General features: G+C 42.5%; 2 protein-coding genes across 13 annotated transcripts; one reads left to right on the forward strand and one right to left on the reverse strand.

Annotated features, from left to right (window-relative positions):
* Nucleotides 1-358: 358 nt before the first annotated feature.
* On the reverse strand, nucleotides 359-9144 carry PSMB1 (proteasome 20S subunit beta 1). Of its 2 annotated transcripts, XM_080341284.1 has the most exons (6): nucleotides 8973-9144; nucleotides 7903-8010; nucleotides 5437-5518; nucleotides 4864-4993; nucleotides 3175-3281; nucleotides 359-2030 (listed from the first exon to the last, which is right to left on the reverse strand). In XM_080341284.1, exons 1-6 carry the CDS (start codon nucleotides 9071-9073, stop codon nucleotides 1845-1847), a joined length of 714 nt encoding a protein of 237 aa, XP_080197410.1. In that variant the 5' UTR covers nucleotides 9074-9144; the 3' UTR covers nucleotides 359-1844. The 2 variants fall into 2 exon arrangements, with proteins under 2 accessions (XP_080197410.1, XP_080197411.1); XM_080341285.1 differs by lacking the exon at nucleotides 7903-8010.
* A 306-nt stretch (nucleotides 9145-9450) lies between these two features.
* On the forward strand, nucleotides 9451-20649 carry TBP (TATA-box binding protein). 11 transcript variants are annotated; one of them, XM_080341277.1, is made up of 9 exons: nucleotides 9451-9588; nucleotides 11386-11524; nucleotides 11888-12127; nucleotides 12764-13098; nucleotides 14512-14599; nucleotides 16631-16722; nucleotides 17803-17970; nucleotides 18260-18354; nucleotides 19279-20649. In XM_080341277.1, exons 3-9 carry the CDS (start codon nucleotides 12074-12076, stop codon nucleotides 19356-19358), a joined length of 912 nt encoding a protein of 303 aa, XP_080197403.1. In that variant the 5' UTR covers nucleotides 9451-9588; nucleotides 11386-11524; nucleotides 11888-12073; the 3' UTR covers nucleotides 19359-20649. The 11 variants fall into 11 exon arrangements, with proteins under 11 accessions (XP_080197403.1, XP_080197401.1, XP_080197407.1 ...); XM_080341273.1 differs by lacking the exon at nucleotides 9451-9588 and adding an exon at nucleotides 10044-10119; XM_080341280.1 differs by lacking the exon at nucleotides 9451-9588 and adding an exon at nucleotides 10085-10119 and having other exon boundaries at nucleotides 11458-11524.
* Nucleotides 20650-21663: the final 1014 nt, after the last annotated feature.

Raw genomic sequence — 21663 nt, forward strand, 5'->3', positions numbered from 1 at the left:
AAGCATCCATTTTTTTTTAATTGTATCAGTGCAACTCTTCTACACATTTGGCATCCTGCAAGAGCATTAAATTCATTCAGGTACGAATTATAGTTCCCTTTGTTACTTGCCCTTCCCTGCACTGTGGAGATCTTGCATACTGCAAACAAACCTTTCCCAAGCACAGGCATGTCAACTTCTTACCCTCAGCTGCTTTTCTTTGCAGTTTAAGTACTATTCAGTTTCACAAGACTTCACCAACTTTGCCTAAAGCTGTAAAAATCTGTTGCAAAACACTTGAGCAATTGAACATAAATCTGTTCTCAAAGACAGCTGCACTTAGCTTTAATTGAATCTTATAGAAGTAATAGAGCCTGAATTTAATTTGCTATTGCTGATTTGTACTTCAAATATAGATAAGCTTTCTGTTCTTAGAATGGTTGCACCACGTGTGGTTTGCTCAGTACAAAACAGTGAACAGCTACACAGTCATTCATAAAAACCTTGTCCACTTCAGATGACTTTTGAAAATAACGTCAAACATCGCGTTAAGTAACCTGAACCCATCTGGAAGTGCTGACAGGTGTGACAAGTGTCATTCAGACCGGGACACTGGGCTCTTTCCTTACTGCCCAGCTATCCAGGGCTGGGGCGTTCCCTCCTTACTCTGCCCAACAGTGGCACCCAGGGGACACTTCGGGAACTGGCGCCTGTTGGAGCTACCATCAGTTTACATGCACCAGCTTTTGACTATCGAATTTCAAAACACTACCCGCTACTCCAACAGGACAGAAAGCCTGAGACCACCACCACTGGTGAAGATGAGCCAGAGCGAGGGAAAACATACAGCATCTGAAATGCTGTGCAGGAAGCAGTCAGCCGCGTCCAAACAGGAGAGAAGGTTACTGTACAGTCAAACGCATCAGCAAAACTGTTCTTTCAAAAAAGAAGTGTGCCACATCAAGCAACAAGATATTTTACGTGTACTTTTCTAAATAGCTACAGACTGTAAAAGATGCCTGGGCAAGAGATTATTTTGCCCTTGATGATGCAGCTCTGCTTTTCTGAAGGTCCTAGTACTCAAGCCAGTTTCCAGGAGTGCTATACAGCACGTCAGTCTACACTTCATGCAATTTCCCAAGAATCAAAAGCAGCAGTAGGGCTATCAAAGCCCTCAGACATTAACAGGCATTCAGAAATCTCCATACTAAGTTATTTTCCATCAGCAGTAAGAAAAGGATGATGCTTCAGATTCTGGCCATTAACCAAACAGAAACACATAGAGGTGAACCCAGATGCAGAGTCCATGACTTAACTTTGGAAGATTCCATTTAACATTCTTCCCTCTTACACAAAGAAATTGGTTTCAGGTGACCCATATTTATAGTCTCTGCAAATAAGTACAGAGAGGTCAAATGCCAGGACAGCATGTTGGAGAGATAAAGGAGAAGATAGGAAAAGCAAGCTGTGAAGTGCAGAGAAGGCAGCACAAACACAACAAATGCTTTTCTCACTAAACCAAGGCTAAACTGAAATCATGATCAGAAAAGTCTATGAACCTAAATTTTAGTAAGTTTAAACTCCTCCACGTTGTAGCATAAGGGATTGCAAAAAGGGGATTAAACTGACATTGTAATTAGATTGATCAACAGATTAAGATGAAATGAATGAACCTGACTTGCAACTTTTAGCCGCTTCCTTACCATGAACCACTCTGGTTTCCAAAAAACACTGGCACTTCTAACAAGGTTGAAAATACTCAGCATTAAAGTATTTGAACTTCTTGAAAAAATTTAATAGGACAAATGTCTTCATAATACAGATAAATTGTACATCACAGATTACATGTTTATAAGTGAACTGAATTAGTCTTTTCGTAACTGGACAGTTTCCTCTTTGATTCCATCTTTTGTCACAATGCAAATCTTAAGCGCATCCCCAGTGTACACATCTCTCTCAGCAGCAGAAATAAAGACATCTTTAACCAGCTGCAAAGCCTTCTCCAGGGTCAGAGGTAAATGTTCCACATTTTGCATGTTCTTGAAGCCAATCTAAGAAAAGAGGAAAATGCATTTTAAAGGAAGAATGATCCATCCAGCACAAAAGGTGTTTCAGTCTCTGCACTAGAATGAACAGATTTAGGCAACTTAGAAAGAAGAAATGGTTGATCTGTTTTAGAAAGCAAAGCTGGCAAAAGTATTCCTCCACAGTTTACAGCTGCATGATCAGAATTTTGCCAGTGCTGATCCTCTTAAAAAAGGGACTGGAAGCAGACCCAGCAGACGGCCAGCACAGCTCTTCCCACCCATCCAGCACACTTGAGATCGCAATGAACATGCAGATCTGAACTGATCTCACTCTTTAGAAATTTCTCACTGGGGTAGCACTATCAAAACTGCACACAAGCTTTTTCTCTAGTCATTTTGTAATTAGGAACGTTTATTAAAAGCAAATATTCCTAAACATATCTCAAATTCAAAAATAATAGTTTTTATCAGGACATAACCGGTCCTACTAAATAGTGTATTTTAGGTGATAAACTTGTGTCCACTTAAGCATCAGAACTGGAAAAGGAGAGGAAGAGTCACTTACTATGCCTCAAACTCATAAGCAATAAAAAGCAACTGATGACAACTATGTTTCCACAGAAGATATTTTATTTTCTGCAGTTAGAGTTCAAAGCTAAGTCAAAGTTTAGAGGTTGTTTTGTTTTGTTTTAGTGAAAAGTTGCTATTCCCTTCCCACCTGATAAGAACTACAAATGCCTATGGCTTTTTTAAACACAAAAGTTGACATCAGGCTCAACTGACTAAACAATACCAATACTGGAGAATATAATGAGTAAAACAGGCATATTTATGCTATCAGCTAGGGGAAAAAAACCCAAACAAACACAACATCAAAACAACATAATTCCCTGATTAAAACATTTACCTGTATTTTAAACAGGCAGTTCACTGTTTGTATCATATTAAAAACCTGAACAGATTCTAAAGCAAAACTTTGATTTCTCCTGAAAAGATAGAGCCAGACAATTTATAAATATATAGATTAGCAGTCCTACCTGTAATACATTTAAAATTTCTGGCAAAAGTAATATTCCCCAAAAGTCAAGCTACGTTAATTTGAACATCACAATGTTTACTGAGATCATTCAAAACAAACAAACAAACCAGCCCCACACAGCTATTTTACCTGGTTATCAAGCAAGGGTTGCAGCATGGCACTTGCTGATCCAGCTGCTTTGAAAGAATCTCTCTGGTATGAGCCCACTGGATCAAAGCTATACACTGCTCCCTTCCCTGAAGGAAAAAAAGAAAAAAAAAACTATGTAATCACAATGCAGAAAGATTCTCAATACAGATAAGCATTTATATCAGACACCAGCCCTCTCCATAAGTAGTCTCTGGAGTACCACAGAACTCAGCAAACCTTTACCAAATAATACTGCAGGATGTTCAGACCATGCTTTCTACGGCAGGCTCACTAGGGTTGTGACCTGGTACTATATGCAAGGTTGTTTTCAATATTGAAGCTGTAAACATGCTCTAACAGATGTTTTCTACAGTACTTACCACAGAAAAAAGTGCTGATGCAGAATAATCAAAGGAGGAGAAATGTGTTAGAGCGCAGTGCCACACAAAGAGCTCTGCTGTTTCTAAAGCTAGCAAAAATCGGCAGTTCAGCCATCGTTCTAAAACAAATGGTTCTTGAGTTACCTCCGGAGCGTGCTTGGATGTCTTTGCATCGCTTTCCTGGAACCAGGGATGATGCTCTGGTCTCTTACACACTCCCCTCTGCAGTCAGGTCAGGTTGCACAAAGCTTATTAGCTTGTGTCGGCATCAGAGATGCAGACGCACTGTAGCTCTGATGCATCAGCATTTGATGAGAATATACTAGTCAAAACGCAGCACCTGGCCAAACTAATCCTTTCTGTTCAGACAGGCTGTACCTAATTTAACAAAGTGTCCAGGACACATGGCAGCACACCACAGGTAGCTGAGCAGCCCTCAGAAAGCCAGCAGAGATCCCAAAAGTAACACTACATCAGAACAGATCAATCTTGCTGCACCCAAATTGAGCCCAGGCACACAAACCTGCACTCTTATTCTTATCAACTACTACAGCACTCTCATAATTTAAGATTTACCATTACATAGGGCACATTAATCCCTTTCCAGGCTCCACACATCATAGACATGTCTTTGCAAGACTGGGAAAGCAGTACAATTAGTGGTAACAACAAACTGTGGGGAATAGTTGAAATTATCTAAACAAGACCACCTTTGAACTCCTGCTCAAAGCCAGAGAATACAGTATTTTATCAACCCAACCAAATGAAACAATTGGACAAGAGCACCGGAAGGGCTATATGTTAAACAACAGATTTCCTGTAGAAGTCATTATTTTCATTAGAGACTAGCTAACAATTAAAAATCTCTTTGTAAAACCTGCCTCTGGAGTAAACTGTCATATTTAATAACCTCTATCACACTCATAGGCTGGAGTAACAGTACTACTAGCATTTCCTTTAAAGACACAATCAAGAATTCCAGCAAAGCTGTTATAAAGTATTCCAGTCTAGAGTAAAGTATGAGAAGCAGTCAATGTTAGCAGATTTCACTTGTAATTAAATAATTATAACAACAGTTTTAACTTTTTTCCATTTCTGAAGGTCTGAAAGCTTAAGAATGGAAACTAGGAAACTACCCAGATGCATACTATACATTTGACCTGTGTAAGACCCATAATACCTAAAGGTAGATGTTAGGAATAGGAACACAAACTTTGTTATTCCATCAGTACAACTGAGATGTAAAAGGATAGCTATTCACCTACAGAAATTTAGACCCTTGTTTTTTCCTTTTTGTTTAAAGTCTTACCTTCTTCATCAAGTCCACCAATTATGTTGTAAACATAGTAAGGAAAGAAACGTCGAGAATACAGAATTGTAGACAGCATCGCTGCAATAGCCCCAGTAGTCATGGTCTTGTTGTTGGAATGCTTGTACATCTGCAAATGGTAGCACATGTCCAAGAAGAAAGTCAAACACTAAATTTTACATTCAATCAGAATTACATTTCTGTAACCTCACTACAGAAGAATCTGACCCTAAGCAAGATTATTAGCTATCATGATTACTGAAAACACACTGGCTTAAGAGTAAATACTTCTCACAAGCCAAAAAGTAATACTTCCCCAAAGTTTTGCAAAGAATAAATGTTACCTCATTAACATTATCCTCTCCAGCTCTTCCATTATTTAAATTTATGATTTTACATTTAGTAAGAACACAGCATCCATTTCCCTTGCCTGATCTTTCATTAGCAATACAGCCATAGTTAGGATACAAACACTTGAAGAAAACCAGCAAAAATTGTATTTAAAACATATTATTGGTCTCAAAAGTGATGTTACAAATACAAGTTTCTAAATACAATAAGACAGTTAGCTACCTTTAATCTTGCTTCAATAATTTTAGTGAGAGTAAGGCAGTCACCATGGAAACCACTGCATCCAATGACCGTTCGTTCTGTTCTGTAAAACGTAAAAGAGTAGTTGTTTTGTTGCAATTTTAGATTTACTACGAAGTATACCACTTTCTTACACAGTAGATTATGATGAAAACACTGAATTTATTTTCAGCAACCGCAACCTGCATCTTGGAGAGGACTCATTATGTGCAGGACCGCACAGACGTCTGTCTTCAATCCACTGGCTTCCACAGCAAGACTGACTAAAAGAAATTCTTAATTTCCTCATGCAGCTCTAACTCAAGCTATTGCCATTCAGTCTTGCTAGAGGCTCTGCTTGGCCATGGGGAGCCTGTTCCATCCCCTCACTCAGCCCAGTTTTACTCCATTTGGGCAGAGGACTGCATTCAGACTGTAGAACAGTTGTGCAACATTTATTCCGTAGGTGGGTTTCTGCGTCAGCACAACAGAAGGTATCCAGCTGCAGGTGCACTGTAGAGGGTTGGCTCTTTGCTTAGGTTCAAAACATTTCATGAACACCGACTACAAGTACGTACACTTGAAATTTAAATTCTATTAAACTAGAGTCTACAACCATTCACACATACTTCTAGACTAACACAAAGCAGTCTTTCAGAAAACAATTTAAATTGAAATCTTCTCTCAGCCTGTCACTACAATTACAGAAAAGCATCATGTGGAGTGTGAAGATTGTACCACAGTAATTTCCATCTGGACAGTATCAGAGAGTCAAAGATACGATAAGGAGCTAGCGAGGAGAAACGTAAGTTCATATGATCTTGTGTCATCAATTAAAAAAAATGTTTACATAGCTGATGGCAGCCTACTAGGTGAGCACCTGCTACAGTAAAAAGAATGTAAATGATATGTATTTTTTAAACCAAGGGGATGCTATCTAAGGAAAGTCAAGATAAGCATGCAATGAGTATTAAAAGTTCAATAACTGAACTACTGACAGGTTTACCCCTCCCAAAACAAACATCTTCAAAGCGCCAGATGGTTGACTACAGAGACACAGTACAACTGGCAGCAGTGGGCACACCTGTGTGCCAACACCAGGTGTCCTGATGAAGCAGAATGACTTACCACAGGATTAGGTTCTTCTGATTATCCAGCTGTGGCAGAATGCAAACCCTCCTCTCTCCTTCAGTATGGAAGGAGTAGGCACATCTCCCTCTCTCTCTGCTACCTGAGGCTAACAGCTGCTTTTGTTTGGCCCCAGAGCACCCTGGCCAGGGCCATTACGAGAAGGGAGTGCCGAGGCGCCAGTGAGCCGCTGGGCACCTGCGGCCAGTGTGGCGGATGTTTGGAGGCTTCAGGGGCACCCACAGCCAGTGTGGGGGTGCAGAGAAGCTTCTAGAATGCCTACAGTCAGATCTGATCAGCCAATATAAAAAAGGGATTCTCGTCTAGGCTCTGCCCATTGTCACAGGTCTCTCAGAGCACAAGCGAGATGCTGCGGCCAAGAGCCCCCTCCCCGGGATGGAGACTCCGCTTGCCTTGCCGCCACGAGTGTGAGTAAAACTTCTCGCAGGATTGCGAGTATATTTATACTTTTCGTGCACATGAGCATGTGTAAAATTAATCCTCGCATAATCACGGGTGTATTTTCCTTCCGTGCACATTTGTATGTGTACTTTCCACACTTAATACAAGCACGTGTACTTTCCGTGCACAATGCAAGCATGTGTATAAATTATTTCCTCGCACAATCGCGAGTGTATTTTCCTCCCGTGCTTCCACATAAGCACGTGTAATATTCCGTGCACATTTGCACATGTAAGTAAATTAACCCTCGCAGGATTGCAAGTGCATTGTAAATCTACCCTCGCACAACCATGAGTGTACACTTTCCGTACTCACTACGAGTACATGTATCTTTTTAAAATAATCCCACACTGTGTTCAGGCTAGTGTGTACTTCTCTGGGACTCAGGGATGGCTCCAGCATTGTTTTGGGTGAAGCCACGTGCATGCACTCTCTGGACCGCCTGTTGTATTAGTTGTTGCCCCTTAATAATTTTCCTCAACTGATATCCGAACCTGTATTTACGTCACTTTTGGAGTGCTAAAACTCTGTTTCTCACCGGTTTAATATAAGTTGTTTTGGACCCTGTTGTCCCTTAAACTAACCTCGGGGTGCCTCCGTGACACCAGCTAAGAAAACACTTAGCTTACATTAGGCCTTGTATCATGCTAAAAACATTCTGTTATTAGCTAACATCAAGAGCATGCAACATGAAATCTGGCTGTATTTACACCACCAAATCACATCTTGCATTATAGCAAGAGTCACCATGACTCCAAAATCAGTTTTTTTCTGAGAATTCTGCTTAAAGAAAGTGATAGATCATTCCAGGCATGTGACATGCTCATCAATTAAAAAAGAAATTTCATCTACATCAATTCTTACAAAATCTGGACTTACAGTTTGTAGCATTTTGGACTGTCCCGGCAGTGAATTGCATAACCTTCACTCAGACGTGTGTCAGAGGCAACAAGAGAAAAGTCTTCTCCAGCAATGGCCAACACAGTCCTTAAAGAAGAGTATTCATACAACCATGATTTTTAGCACAAATATTTTCTTAGGCAACAGAGGAACAGGCTAGATAGCAGTTCTATATCCAGACTCATGTTTTGACAAGCATCTTATATTCCTTGCTGTTTCCCACTATGCACATCCTTACATGTGACTCAAGATTGAAAGAAGATACTAGACACACTGAAGAGAATATACGTATATGATCTTCTACTTTGACTACAAACTGTATGGAAACTTGGTAAAACATAGTTTCTATACAATGCAAGAACCAGACTCAACAGACTAGCGATTTTAGATGCCTGCTATAATGAAAGACTCACCCTTCTAAAACAGTTTGTCTCTCCAAGTAAAAACACTCCAACCAAGTACTAAGCACCAGTATTGTTATACTTAAATGATCATCATTTCTTTAATCTGACGTTATCCTTTGTTATTTATTTCCAAGTAACTGGCTTTGTGATTGCCATAGGTGTGCTACCATTAAGTAACAAACAGCCACCCTTTAAAAAAACTAAATAACACTGTCGCCAGATTCTGTCACCAACTCACGAGGAAGTTATGACTTCACAGTTATGACAAGACAGCTTTCAACTCACTTACAGGTTTAGAAGCTGGTAATATGACCATTACACGGGTTCCCTGAGCCACTTTAAATAAGCAACCCTGCAGGGCATGGGAGCCCCGAACTGGCCGAAATCGCCAAAAGCCACAGGGACGTGCCAGAATACCCCAGGAGCTGTAAGATCCCGCGGGACGCTCAGCCCAGAGCAAGGCCGACCCCCGCTCTCCTCTTGCTGCCCCCTTTTCCCTACAAAGAGGTACCCGCAAGCAGAGACGAGCCCTCACAGAGAGCCAGGGGTCTGCAAGAATACAACACGAAAGACTCAGCGCAACCGCCGCTCCCCCGTGGAAGGTGATGTCTCAACCCGTCCCACCCCCGGCCTGCGACTCCTCACCCTCCGTTAAAGGTGTAGGGAGAAAAGCGGTTCTGGACGGGCGCGCCGAGCCCGTAACCCATCTCGGGCCCGAAGTCGACGTAAGCAGCGGTGGACAACATCGCGGCGGACCCACTCTCTGCTGTCTCACGGCAAAATGGCGGCACCGGAGCCGGAAGTGGCGATCCACCGCTCTAGGAGATCGGCGGCGGCTTCATCTCGTCTGCTCTGGAAGACATCGCGCCCCGCGCGCGCGGGCGGTGGGGGCGCTGGCGCGCGGGTGCCCGCGGCCGTTGGGAGAGGCGCCGGCCGGTGCCCGCCTGTCAGCGGGCGGTGCGCGCCCCGCTGGTGCCGGTCCGCGCAGGGCCCTTCCCAGCCTGGGCTTGGCAGGGCCCCCCGGGCACGGCGCGCAGCAGCAGCGGCACTGGTTCTCGCCCGGTCCAAGCGGTGCCATCCCCCGCCTGCCGAGTGCCCGGTGATGGAAGCAGGCGGGTTGTCAGCGGCTGCGGTGAGGTGATCGAAGAGCCGCTGGTGTTTGGGCAGGCGGGGAGCAGAGCGGCTGCAGCTCTGCGAAAAAGGGGACTCCCTCGATAAACAGTGTGACCAGTAAGGGTCGGGAAGCACCAAGGCCGTCGAGGTGGGTCACGGCGTGCGGGGCCGGGCGCCACAAGCGGGAAGGGCCGCGGTAGAGGCGCGGAGAGGTGCAGGGGAGGGCGGAGGAGCAGGAACGTGCCAGGGAGGTGTGTGCTCCTCTAGAGGAGGAGCGCGTCCCTCTACCCGGGCAGCGGCGCTGTTGCCGTAGTCTCCGCGGGACCTGCGCACAGGCGGCAGCGGGGACCGTGAGGCGCTGGCACTGCCGGCTGCGCGACTCCAGCAACGAGCACGGGGCGGCGAGTTGTGCAGCTCAAAAACGAGTAACAGCCTTCCCGCACATGCCCGTGTGGGCAGGCCCGGCGCAGGAGCCGCCCGTAGCACCGCTAGGGAACAACGGCCCCGTGCCCGCCGAGACACAGCACCGCCCGGCCCCACGCCCTCACTGAAGATGGTGGGGGGGAAGGCGGTGCAGGCGCGAGGCGGAAGTGACGCGAATGGGGCGCGCCGGCGGCGCGGGGCGCAGCTCGGCTCCAGCGGGCGCTGTGCGGCGGCGGGGTGGCGCCGGGAGCGGCAGGTACCGTCTGCGCCGTGCCCGCCTTTCCCCTGCTCCCCGAGCAGCGGTGCGTGTGGCGGCCCCGGGGAGGAGCGGGGGACGACGGGTGCCAGCGCCAGTGGGGCCGCGATGGCGTGGGCCGGGCCGGACCGGGCCTGGGGGGCGGGGACGCTCCGCATCTCCCCGCCGGCGCCGCTGCAGGGTCGAGGGCCTCTAGGCCGGCCTGAGCCTCGGGGGATGGCGAGGGAAGCGGGGAGGGCTCCCCCGGCGGGGAGGTGGCGGCCGCGCCCCCCTCGTGGGGCTCCGGCGCGTCTCGGGGGCGGGCGGCGGCAGTTGGAGCCGGGGGCGGGATGGCCGCGGGCAGCGGCCTGGCTGCGGCGGGAATCGCTGTCCCCGTGTGAGGGCGGGCGGGAAGGGGGGCGCGGCGGTGGCGGTTGCGGCCTGCCGGGGCCGGTCTTTGGCGGGGGAGGGTCGGGACGGCGCAGAGAAGCAGGAGAGGTCGCCTCATGCTGAAACTGGCTCTTTGCGAGCCCAGCTGTGTGTGAGGGGAGAAATCCTGCGAGGGTGTTTGGGGATGGGTTGAGGTCTTCTCCAGGGTATTTCTTGCCTCTGGACTCTGTCCCATCGACAGAAACGTTCCCCAGCGTTTGTGGTGGGGATGTGAGCGAGCCACAGTTAGATGGTTACAAGATGGATCTCTGCGTAGGTGGTGTCCATACTGCGGGTTCTGGCATGCCTGGTATCTAGACTTACTAGCAAACAGCTGGGCTGTCGAGGAGTTTACTTTGTTTCTTCTAGGACAGTGTTTAGGCTTGCAATTTACCTCCAACTCGAGGTTGTAAAACCTGGATGCTCTGTTTGATATGTTTGGTGAGGGTAAATATGATAATATCTTATGGTCATAGGGAAAAAAAAAAAAACCATGCTTTTTCAGCTGTCATTTAAGCTCGTACCTTAACAAAAACAAAACAAACAAACAAACAAACAAAAAAAAGGCCTGAATAGACTTTCTTCAGTTTTCAAGGTGGTTTATCTCTGGCCTAAAAATGACCTCTAGTATTTTTGGGCAATAGGTATCTAGTTCAGAAAGCTATCAATCAATGTAAAAATATTTGATATCAAGGTGTAACTTTATATTCCCCACATGTGTCATTTATTTCCATAATACAGCAACAGTAGTTTAAAAAAACAGTAATCATGCATAAATTTCACTCATGTACCTGAAATTTGCTTTCACATATTCTTTTTTTTCTCATAAAATGTATGTCATTGTTTGAAATGTGTTAGTGCTTTATTTTATGGACATGGATGGAAGAGGGTTTCCTAGTTCTGATTTGACCAGCGATGCTTTTCTCGTAGAAGAAAAAATATTTTTGGAAGCCCAAGCCTTAAAATGGCCAGGAAGAGACTTGCAAGCGATGTGCTGGTAAGCTTGTCAGTTAGTAGCCAGTGGAATTCAATTGTAAAAAAAATAAATCAGTGCTTTTGCAGGTAAAGCAAAGCTTGGAGTATAATGAGCATTAACAGCTTGAGTTGTTTATGCAGGAGAGTTCAGTTAGACAGGCCTGCTCCTGTGAGTCAGGCTGCCTGCCAGGGCCTTCAACAGAAGCAGCTGCAAAGGTTCTACAGAGTGTGCTCAAAAAGTTATTTTTATGGATTGTGCGCGCCTGTGTGGATGTTCTTATATATATTTGTGTGTGGGTGCCTCTTATCTAACAGCAGCTGATAGGTTTGCTTTTGTTTTTGTGTTTAGATGTTATTCTCAAGGTATCGCTTTTTCTCTTTCCAGGCTTTGATTAGTATTTTAGACTCATAACATACAGTTCTATGGAGCTGATGTTTTACTGTCACTTTCAGCTTGGCATAGAAAGCTACTTTGCTGGAATGTTTTAAAGGGTTAAAAACCCTCTAGGATTTGAAGTTAATTTAAATTGAAGGAAATACATCGGCCTCACCAAAAAGAAGAACTGGAATCATGGATCAGAACAACAGCTTGCCAGCCTATGCTCAAGGCTTAGCCTCCCCTCAGGTAAAACCAAATTATTTAATATGCAACTGTGATCTCAATTTATTTGTGAAAGTGTTTTGTGTTTCTTGCATGTAACTTCAAGTTTTTTGTTTGCAGATCTGAAAAATTCTGCTGGATGTAATAATAGTATGAAGCAGAATTTTAAAACCATCGATCTGTATATACAGAGGTATAAGAAACATGGAGATACTTGGGGTTCCTTTAAGTTGAAACATGACTGACAAGTTGGAAATACTAATTTAATTCTGGTGGTTACCCTTTAAATGAACAGACATCATGGACTGTTGCTGCACTCTGAATGTGTTTGTTACGATGGGCACAGTCTCTGTTCAAACAATTGCAAGATAATTTGTGGGTCAAAATTGAGATGAGCTTGCAAGGTAGTGTCAGAAGAGTATCAGCATCACTAGCTGGGGGTGAGTAATGCTAGAACTGACAGATTCCTAGAGGTAAACTTTTATTCTATAGAAGAATTGCACTGCCCAAGCCTTTCTGGTTTTTAGTGAGTTACTACTATAAGCCTCAGATTTGATGTGATCAACTTAAGGTTGATTTCTTTTTAGACTCCTGAGAACTTTTAAGAACAAAATGGAGTCAACAGGATCTGTGCTTTCTGTTTCATGCTTTCTTCTGTAGGGTGCAATGACTCCAGGAATTCCAATTTTTAGCCCAATGATGCCGTATGGCACAGGACTGACACCACAGCCTGTCCAGAGCACCAACAGTCTATCCATCCTAGAGGAACAGCAGCGGCAGCAACAGCAGCAGCAGCAAGCAGCACAGCAATCTACATCACAGCAAGCAACACAGGGAACATCTGGTCAAACTCCCCAGCTCTTCCACTCACAGACTCTTACCACAGCCCATTTACCAGGAACCACACCTCTGTACCCCTCTCCCATGACGCCGATGACTCCAATAACTCCTGCAACGCCGGCGTCCGAGAGCTCTGGGATAGTGCCGCAGCTACAGTGAGTGTCCCACACGAGTGCAGTGTGTCCTTTCTCAGAGAGCCCTTTAAAGGCTTAGAACCAAAGCCACATCAGGAATTGCATACTACATTTTGGTGGGATGGGAGGTCCTGAGAAGCGATATGAGTAAATTTTGCTTTTATTTTTAGCTTAGCTTCATTACTAAACCACTTAGTAATATAAACCGTTTCTTAGTGATTTGTCAAGGATAAGTCTTTTAAGAATGCCAGTGGAGCATGTTATATATGTCTTCATTTAGCACCATTGTAGCTTTTAACTCCGTGCACTTTAGGAGTTGATGGTGGTTTAGCTATAAAGTAGTCTGGGTTGATAATCTGGTGTTTCAAAACATGTATACCTTGAAACATATTCTCATTTGTAATTCATCAGATACTTGTGGCCTGTTTACAGAAAGGCAAATGGCTCCACTTTGCAAACAGCTCCACTTGACTGTGCATAAAATTTTGTTTGTGAGGTATTAAAGCAGAATACAGGAACTCTCACAGCTGAAGGGGAATTAGAAGGGTAGAGGGGAAGAAAATAGGAGCTAGACCTGAGTGGTACTTAATATTCCGTATTCCCTTTTCTAGTTCATGGCTGCAGCAGAGTTCGTGATAAGGGGGGGAAAAAAAACTAGAACTAGTTCTAGGATTAGGTATGAAACTATTTTCACCAAACTGTCATTTTTAAGGAGTTTTACAACAATTTATGGAAGGTCCAAAGAGAAGTGGTTGATAGCATGAATTTTGCACTGAAAGAGTAGTTCCCTATATTTCGTGTGGATTTTTGTGTGGTTTTGTTTGTTTTTATTGTTGTTTGGTTTGGGTTTAGTGTTGTGTTGTGTTTTGTTTTCCCCATTGAGTACCTTTAGATTTCAGGGTTTTCCCAGAAAACAAGTTTCCAACACAACTTTGCATTTAGGAACTTCTCTTAAACTTCTAGAGAGACCTGCTTTCCTATCACCTGGCAAGAAGTTTACCTCCTGGGTCATTCCCCTTAGTCCTGTATCTCTTCCTTCTCCTTGAAGGGCATACCAAGGAAAGCTGCAGATGGTACTGTTGCTACCTTATTTTCTCCTATGTTCAGCAGCTTCCATGATGGTGGGGGGGCGGGCTCTCAGCATCAAGAATTTTTCCTGCCAAACTGAAACAGAGATTCCTCTCATGAGACATTTTTCATAATAGCTGGCAGATAAGGAGGAATCAGCAATTATGCCTGAGAAGTTACTGCTCTACAAAAGGAGGTTCCTCAGCCAAAACACTGTTCAGTGCTTCTGTCAACAGGAAAGATGTCAGTTAAACTCACTTGGAAAAACAAATTAAAAAAATGAAATTGATCAAGCTTGCTTAAAAATGAGGAAGACACATGAATTGTTTATTGTCTTTTTAATGTATTCCTCTGAACTATCTTCAGGAATATTGTGTCCACGGTGAATCTTGGTTGCAAACTTGACCTAAAAACTATTGCGCTTCGTGCCCGAAATGCTGAATATAATCCAAAGGTAAGAGAAATGTATTAGAGCTCATCCTATGACAGATATGTCGAATGCACAGGTTGTGGGTGTAGTTTGCTGTAACAGATTGAAAAACCTTCCTACTGTAGATGCAGTTTCATACTACAGCTAGAAAAAAAATTCTTCAATAAACTTGGAACTTTCTGTCAAACTAGTAAAAAGCACTTTTGTACTGACGTAGCTGTGTTTTACATCAGATTGTAATTATGTGGACTTAGAGCACAGCATATTTAGAAAGGACCTAACCAACAGTGTATTACACTGCCGAAGTTGGTTATTGTAGAGCTGGCTTCTGCTGCTATTCATATGGGCTTGCTTGTTTGTAGCCTCCGAAAGTTCCTTTTTCATGTGACTGTGAAACATCTGCTGGTGGAGTCTTGTTCCCCGTTTCCCAACAAGGTGAAAGGAAGGAAGAATTCAACTCCTGGGCTCCTGCCAGAGCCAGAGTTGTTCTGTATACACTGTGGCTTCCTCCACCTGGCTGCTCCCCTGCAATTCTTGTGGTTGCAGCACTAGTTTTTTACAGTGTCACTTACCCTCTGAACTCTGTTCCTTCATGGTGTTCCCCAATACTCCTGCCATCTCCTTGCTCCTGATAGCTAGGTTTGGTGGAATAGCAAAACAAAATTGATTTTTTTTGGATGTCAGTTTCTAATTTGCTTGCTGCTTCTAAATAGCAGTGTGTTCAAGTGTGTGATTTTTTCACTCAGGAAACTTCGAACAACAGGAGAGAACCTTGTGTGTTGAATCAAGAAAATTATGTTCCTTCATTTTTCTTTCAGCTAGCTCCTCTTGGAAATGTTCTTTGCAACCACAGTAGTTGGGTGCTATTTCTAGTAGAAGTGGAGATGTTGTGTAGTTGAATTGACTTGCCTCGGGAAGGCTTTAGTCTTCCTAGGGTGTGGGGGTTTTTTGTTTTAGTATTTGGGATTTTGCTACAGTTTACCTGAACCCTGTTCTCAAAGATTAGAGCAGGAATGCAGATGATGAGTAACTGTTATTTTATTTTGGTGTAATTTTATATTGGTGATGCTGTTACATAATTGCATGTGAGTAAGATATTAGAGCAACAAAAATTAGAGCATGTAATGGTAACTGTTAAGGTGGGGTAGGTGGCTGAGTATAACTTGTAGGCTAGAAAAATCAATACGAAATGCTGTTTGCACCAGTGGAGAGAAAGAAGGCTTATGTAACACTCCTGACTTTTCATCAGTACATTCATCTATCAACGAGAGATGTTGCTTGGCTGTATTACTTAAGCCATAGTTTGACAAATATGCTGTTAGGTAACCCACACTACCGCCTTGGTTATGTCAGCAGGACAACTTACGGGAGTGCATGGTGGGCTGGGCCAAGTTAAATATAACAGGCAAACAGGGGTTTGTGTGTGTGTGTGTCCGCCCACATCAATTTCTAGTATCTTGCTTCAAAGTGTTTAAAAGTACTTGGAAATGCAGGCAGAGTTGCTATAGTACTCAGAAAGAAAACCTCAGGCTAACCGGGCTGCTGTGTTCTGCTGTGGTAGCTGAGGTGACTTCTGTTTACACAAACTTTGATCTGCAGCTGTTCTAGTTGCTGGTATTCTAACACTGGCCAGGTTTTTAAGACACAGAAACAAAACAGATCATAAAATATTTGCAGATAGATAGTCTTCCGTCCTTATAACAAACTAAATTTCAAGACATATGGAAAATTTTTAAAATTATTTTTAAGATGGTCTGTATTGCTCTGTCGCAGATGTTGGCATTATTTATATGTTGCTTATACGATAATGAGAGACGAGATTAGTAAAATAGGAATGCAATGGCAAATATCCTTGCTGTCTGACTCTACCTCTCAGCATGTGTTTGAAACTACTTACAATTTAAGCATTTCAAGTAAATTTTGAGTGATCCGTAAGTGTTTGAACCTAGTATTTTTTGCAATACAATGTAAATTGCTACTTTGATTATGCAAATTTGGATTTAATATTATGATTACAGCACTATATCACTAATAGTTTCCACGTTCACATTTCAGCGTTTTGCTGCTGTTATTATGAGAATAAGAGAACCACGTACTACTGCACTTATATTCAGCTCTGGAAAAATGGTGTGCACAGGAGCGAAAAGGTATGTTTAGGCATTACAAGCAAACTAATTCAGGCTAATTCCTCTTGTACCATGATGCTTTAGAAATACTATTAAAGTAGTTGTATATATACAAAAAAGTTGCACAGGTGCAACTAAGCTTGCTTCCCAATTATTTCAAATAGACTGATATACTTTTCTTCACAAAATGTCTTGTAATGACTAAAAGGACTTCCCTATGGAAGGAAAAATGGTGGTTCTGTTTCTGAAAATTTCGATGACTGTGCGCTAGAACTGCTGAAACTGCAGAGGTGGTGGCTCAGGAAGAGTGATTTTATATTTGAATAGTTTCATTCGTCACAGGCTGAGAGCTCCAACTCTCTGGTTGCTGTAGTCTGATCTGTTCTTAACATGATCACCGAAGCATAAGAATTGGAAACTAAACATAAGCTTAACTCCAGTGGGCAGGAGAGAAGTTCAGCTCTGAAAAATCTGTTAGGAATCCAGAAGGAAGTTAACGGGCAGAAATGAATGAATAAAGCTGTTCAGGAAGTGCTTTCTTTGCCTTGTGATGCTTGAAGTTCAAGTTGTTACTTTGCATTAGGAGCAAACAGATCCTCAGCTGTTTACAAAACCAAAGCAAACCAAGTTCTGCAGCAGCATGTAAGGCCATGCAGTTGTGTTAAACCCAGGTTTGAATGCCTGGGCTGGATCAAGCAGAGGATTTTGGCAGTTTACACATTTTTATAGAAATAAGCGTTTTCTAGCAGTAGTAGTAGTTCAAAGTTGTACACTGAAAGCCTAAGTAACAGTTTTCACGTCTCATTAGAGGGACTCGGGTCACTATTTGAAGAGTGTGAAATATGTGGATTGATAATTTACTGTTTTCCGCTTCATGAACAGTGAATACAACATTAATTGTAGTCTAGTGCTAAAATTAGCATGCAAACCAGTGCTAGTTGTTAATTGTGGATATAAAAATTTTGCATGTGACCTTCGCCTCCCCCTCAACACAGATTTTTTTTTTTTTTTTCTTCCCAGTTATATATTTGTGGTATAATGCTGTTAGCTTCAAGTAATATTAACTGAGGAAATAATATACATATCCTTTTCTCACTTCAGTGAGGAGCAATCCAGACTGGCAGCAAGGAAGTATGCACGAGTTGTTCAGAAACTGGGTTTTCCTGCAAAATTTTTGGATTTTAAAATTCAGAACATGGTGGGCAGCTGTGATGTGAAGTTTCCCATCAGATTAGAAGGACTGGTACTCACACACCAACAGTTCAGCAGGTAAAAAATGCTTACTTATGTCTCATTCTTGCTGCATATGGACTAGCTTAGTGACAGATGTGTTTAGATTATTCCCTTACACCAGAGGGAAACCCACATCTTTGTTCCCATCGCTGCTTTGCCTCGGGTGTAACTGATGTTGCCCAATATGAACCCATCATAGTGATCTCCCTCTCCAAGTTTCAGGGAACTCTACATCTGCTCTGCCTGTTGCTGCAGTGCTGCAGATGAAAGACTGGAGCATATGTCTGCAAACATGTTGTTTAAACACTGTCACACTCTTTTACAGCTACGAGCCCGAATTGTTTCCTGGCTTAATCTACAGAATGATCAAGCCAAGAATTGTTCTGCTTATTTTTGTTTCTGGAAAAGTGGTTTTAACTGGTAAGTGAAAACAGTATCATTTTACTCCAATAGGTTAGGTTTAGACTGTATGACTGAGAACACACAGTGATACCAGAAGTATGTAAGCTGCTGGGTACTTTCCTTTAGGCAAGAGACAGTACTGAGAAAGAACAGATAGTTCAGTATTCTGTGGATAAAAATGCACAAAGCAAACCACACGTTTGGCTAAATCCACATAGGCAATGACTGTGAATCCTAATCAAGTGTGCAGGTGCGTTAAGAAGCTGTAAGAACACAGGCAGTGTTTTTGGCAAAATCTGAAAGCTTGTTTCTGTGTGCTGGGTGTGAGTGATGGAGCTAACTGTTCTTTGACAGCTTGGCTGTGGGCTGCTGCCATTCTCCTTTGATATAGCGGCCAAAGAAGGGGAGATGCTCGAGCTCTAGGACCTCCTCAGCCACTCTACCTGCACCCTTCCTGCACCCCTCATGCTGAGTCTTACTATGGATAAAGAAAAACACAAGGCTTGCAGACAACAGAAGCAGCATAGCCGTGCTTTATGGCAAGTGGCAGGCCTCTGCAGCACTCTCCGCTGCCAGATCTGGCTCCCCAGATGTTCACACTCTCACAAAAAGCTCCACCAGTAAGGCCTTTCTGTGGAAACATCCTATAGGGCTGTGCTGTGTAGTTGGGTCTGCATAAATTATGGATAGAAAAAGCCCATTTACAAGTATAGCATAAGTGCAAAGATGCTAAGGAAAGTTTTACGGTTATCAGAATAAGCAGTGAGAAGGCTGATAGTGTGTGCTCTATATGAAATGTGTATTTGAAAAAAAAAAGTAAAAAGAGGTATTTGTGGATACACATGGATTTTATGTAGAGTTGCATTCTAATATGCATTCTGAAAGCTAAAACTAAGTATTTGGCAAAAGGTATAAACTAACAATTCTCTCTTTTTTTCTTAGGTGCTAAAGTACGAGCAGAAATCTATGAAGCATTTGAAAACATCTATCCTATTTTAAAGGGATTCAGAAAAACAACGTAACAGTTTCTACATATTTCAGAGAAATCAGGGATATATTTTAAAAGGTATTGTGTATGGCACAGCAGTAACGAGACGGACTTCCAGTGAAACTGCAACACCAGGACTTGGACTATTTCCCAGTTAGTGCCTACTTCCCTGATGCTCAAGGGGAACTGTATTCTTGATTATGTCTACTGAGTTACTGTGAGTTGCTTTACTGGGCTGTTCCTGGAGCAGTCCCTCTAAGTTTTATTTATATTCTAGCTTTTAAATAGTTTTAATGCCAGTTCTATTGATAGAAAATCTGTAAGTTGGTTTAAAAGACAAATGCAACTGTGTCACTCAAGTGTATAAACCACTTAAGTTGCCATGTATATAAGTTTTTAACTTCCTTCCATAAGACCATGGTTTTTATAGTTTCCAGAACTTAAGCTTTTAAATTTTTTCAATTTTAAATTTCTTTATTGCCAGACACATTCCCTCTTTCTGGTATTAAGCAAGACAAAATAAATTTATTAATGAAAATGGCTCATTGTACATATATATATAATATATACCTTCCTTCTCTTTCCTCCTTCAGTTCCACATGTACAATAAACCCTGTTTATACAATTATGGAAACTGTCTTTATGAATTTTAAAATGGCCCAGCTGGTAGAGTAAAATACGTTTAAAACTTTTTTTTTTTTCAAATTTAATCTGGATTTTCCAATGGCATATGCACAACTGTAAGTGACTTGTCTTTTGGGGAGAATCTTAACAATGCTCTGGCTTGCTTATCAGCACTTACACCCTTGGCAACGTCTAGCTTGAATATTGCTAGTATGTTAAAGCGAAGAGAGGACTGGTTAAAGAAGTTTGTGTTCAAGTATGTGTTGTCTCATGTTCAACAGATGGGATTTATGCAGGTCTTCACCAGCTACACTTGACTGAATTGGAACAAAAGATCCCTGCTTAGCATCTGGAATTTCTTTCAATTACTACTTTTGTATTTTACCAACTATGACAGTCTCACTATATTAGTGTTCCTGTAAAAACGTCAAAGCCCTTCCGACTAGAGTCAGTATGTATATAATCTTATCTCCGAACTGTGCTTGAAGCTTTATGGGCTGAGAACTAAAAATAAACGTTTTTTTTCTTCAGTAAATTCCCAATAATAGTAACCTCCTTTCTATGACTTGCACGTTCTTTCAAACAGCTTTTATCTAAAACTAACCCAAATGTTAACTATGGTCTCTTTTATTTACTAAGTTTACATTTCATACCAGACAAAAGTTTTGGCTCGATTTGCTGCTGCTCCATTTGCAAGTCCTGAGTGACCTTACTCCTTAGTTTTCTCTACTTCCCCCATAGCGGTGTACACTGGTGTTTCTCCAGGCATTTCAATAATTAGTTTGTACCCAGAAAGCTGCTGTTCAATAATGTAGCTTTGCCAGGATAAGTTCAAGATACATTCCTGAGCGCTCTTGAATGTAACTCTGTCAGTGCTTTTGCAGGACCCCAAACTATTACCAGCTTAACCCAAAACTCTTAAGTCTGCAGGAAAGCTTGGAGCCTTAAGTAACTGTGGGATGATTTTCAATAAAATCAGTCAAGCTGTGCTTAAGATACTGTTTGCTGTTCTATGACATGCACCAAGGCTTAAAACTACCCTTTTAGAAGTTAAGTTCTGTGATGACCAAGCAACCTGAAGCATTCTCTGCCTGCTCATTTGAGTATTTCCAACATCTAAAATAATACAAAAAACCCAACAGTGGGCCTACAGTTTACATAAAATAACTTTCACAGTCACTGGTAAGCAGACATGAATGGCTTGAGGACGCTAAGGGAGTAGGTAACTGAAGTAAATTCCATATGAGAGAGAAAAAAGAAAGCCTTACCTTTTCTACAAATGTAGGTATATCCACAGAAGTACTTATACAAGTACAGTGAATTCAGCATTATGGTTTCATTTTCTCTTGCCTCAGCTACATGGCAGTAAAATATCAGATTAATCCCTGCAGAGGGTACTTACTTTTAAACTTCACCAAAGACAGCAGATTTAAGGTACAATTCAGTCTGAAAATCTGCTGCTACAAGCAGTAAGTAACAAGACAGACAGTTCTGGTATGGCTGGCATTGTTTAAACTTCTGCACCCGAGAGTCCCATGCAGAAAAAGTTTAACCCATTAAAGTCAGATAAAACAATTTTTGTGCAACATGCAACAACTGCCAAGTTAGATTCAGTGTACCTTTTGAGAAAGAGAAGCAGATTCAAGTTCCAGAGTGGAAGGCCTCCCAGCTTTTTCTTAGCTATGACATCTGTACACCTCCTGACCATAGGCACC

This window comes from Nesoenas mayeri (assembly GCF_963082525.1).
Source record: "Nesoenas mayeri genome assembly, chromosome: 3".
Classification (NCBI taxonomy): Eukaryota; Metazoa; Chordata; class Aves; order Columbiformes; family Columbidae; genus Nesoenas; species Nesoenas mayeri.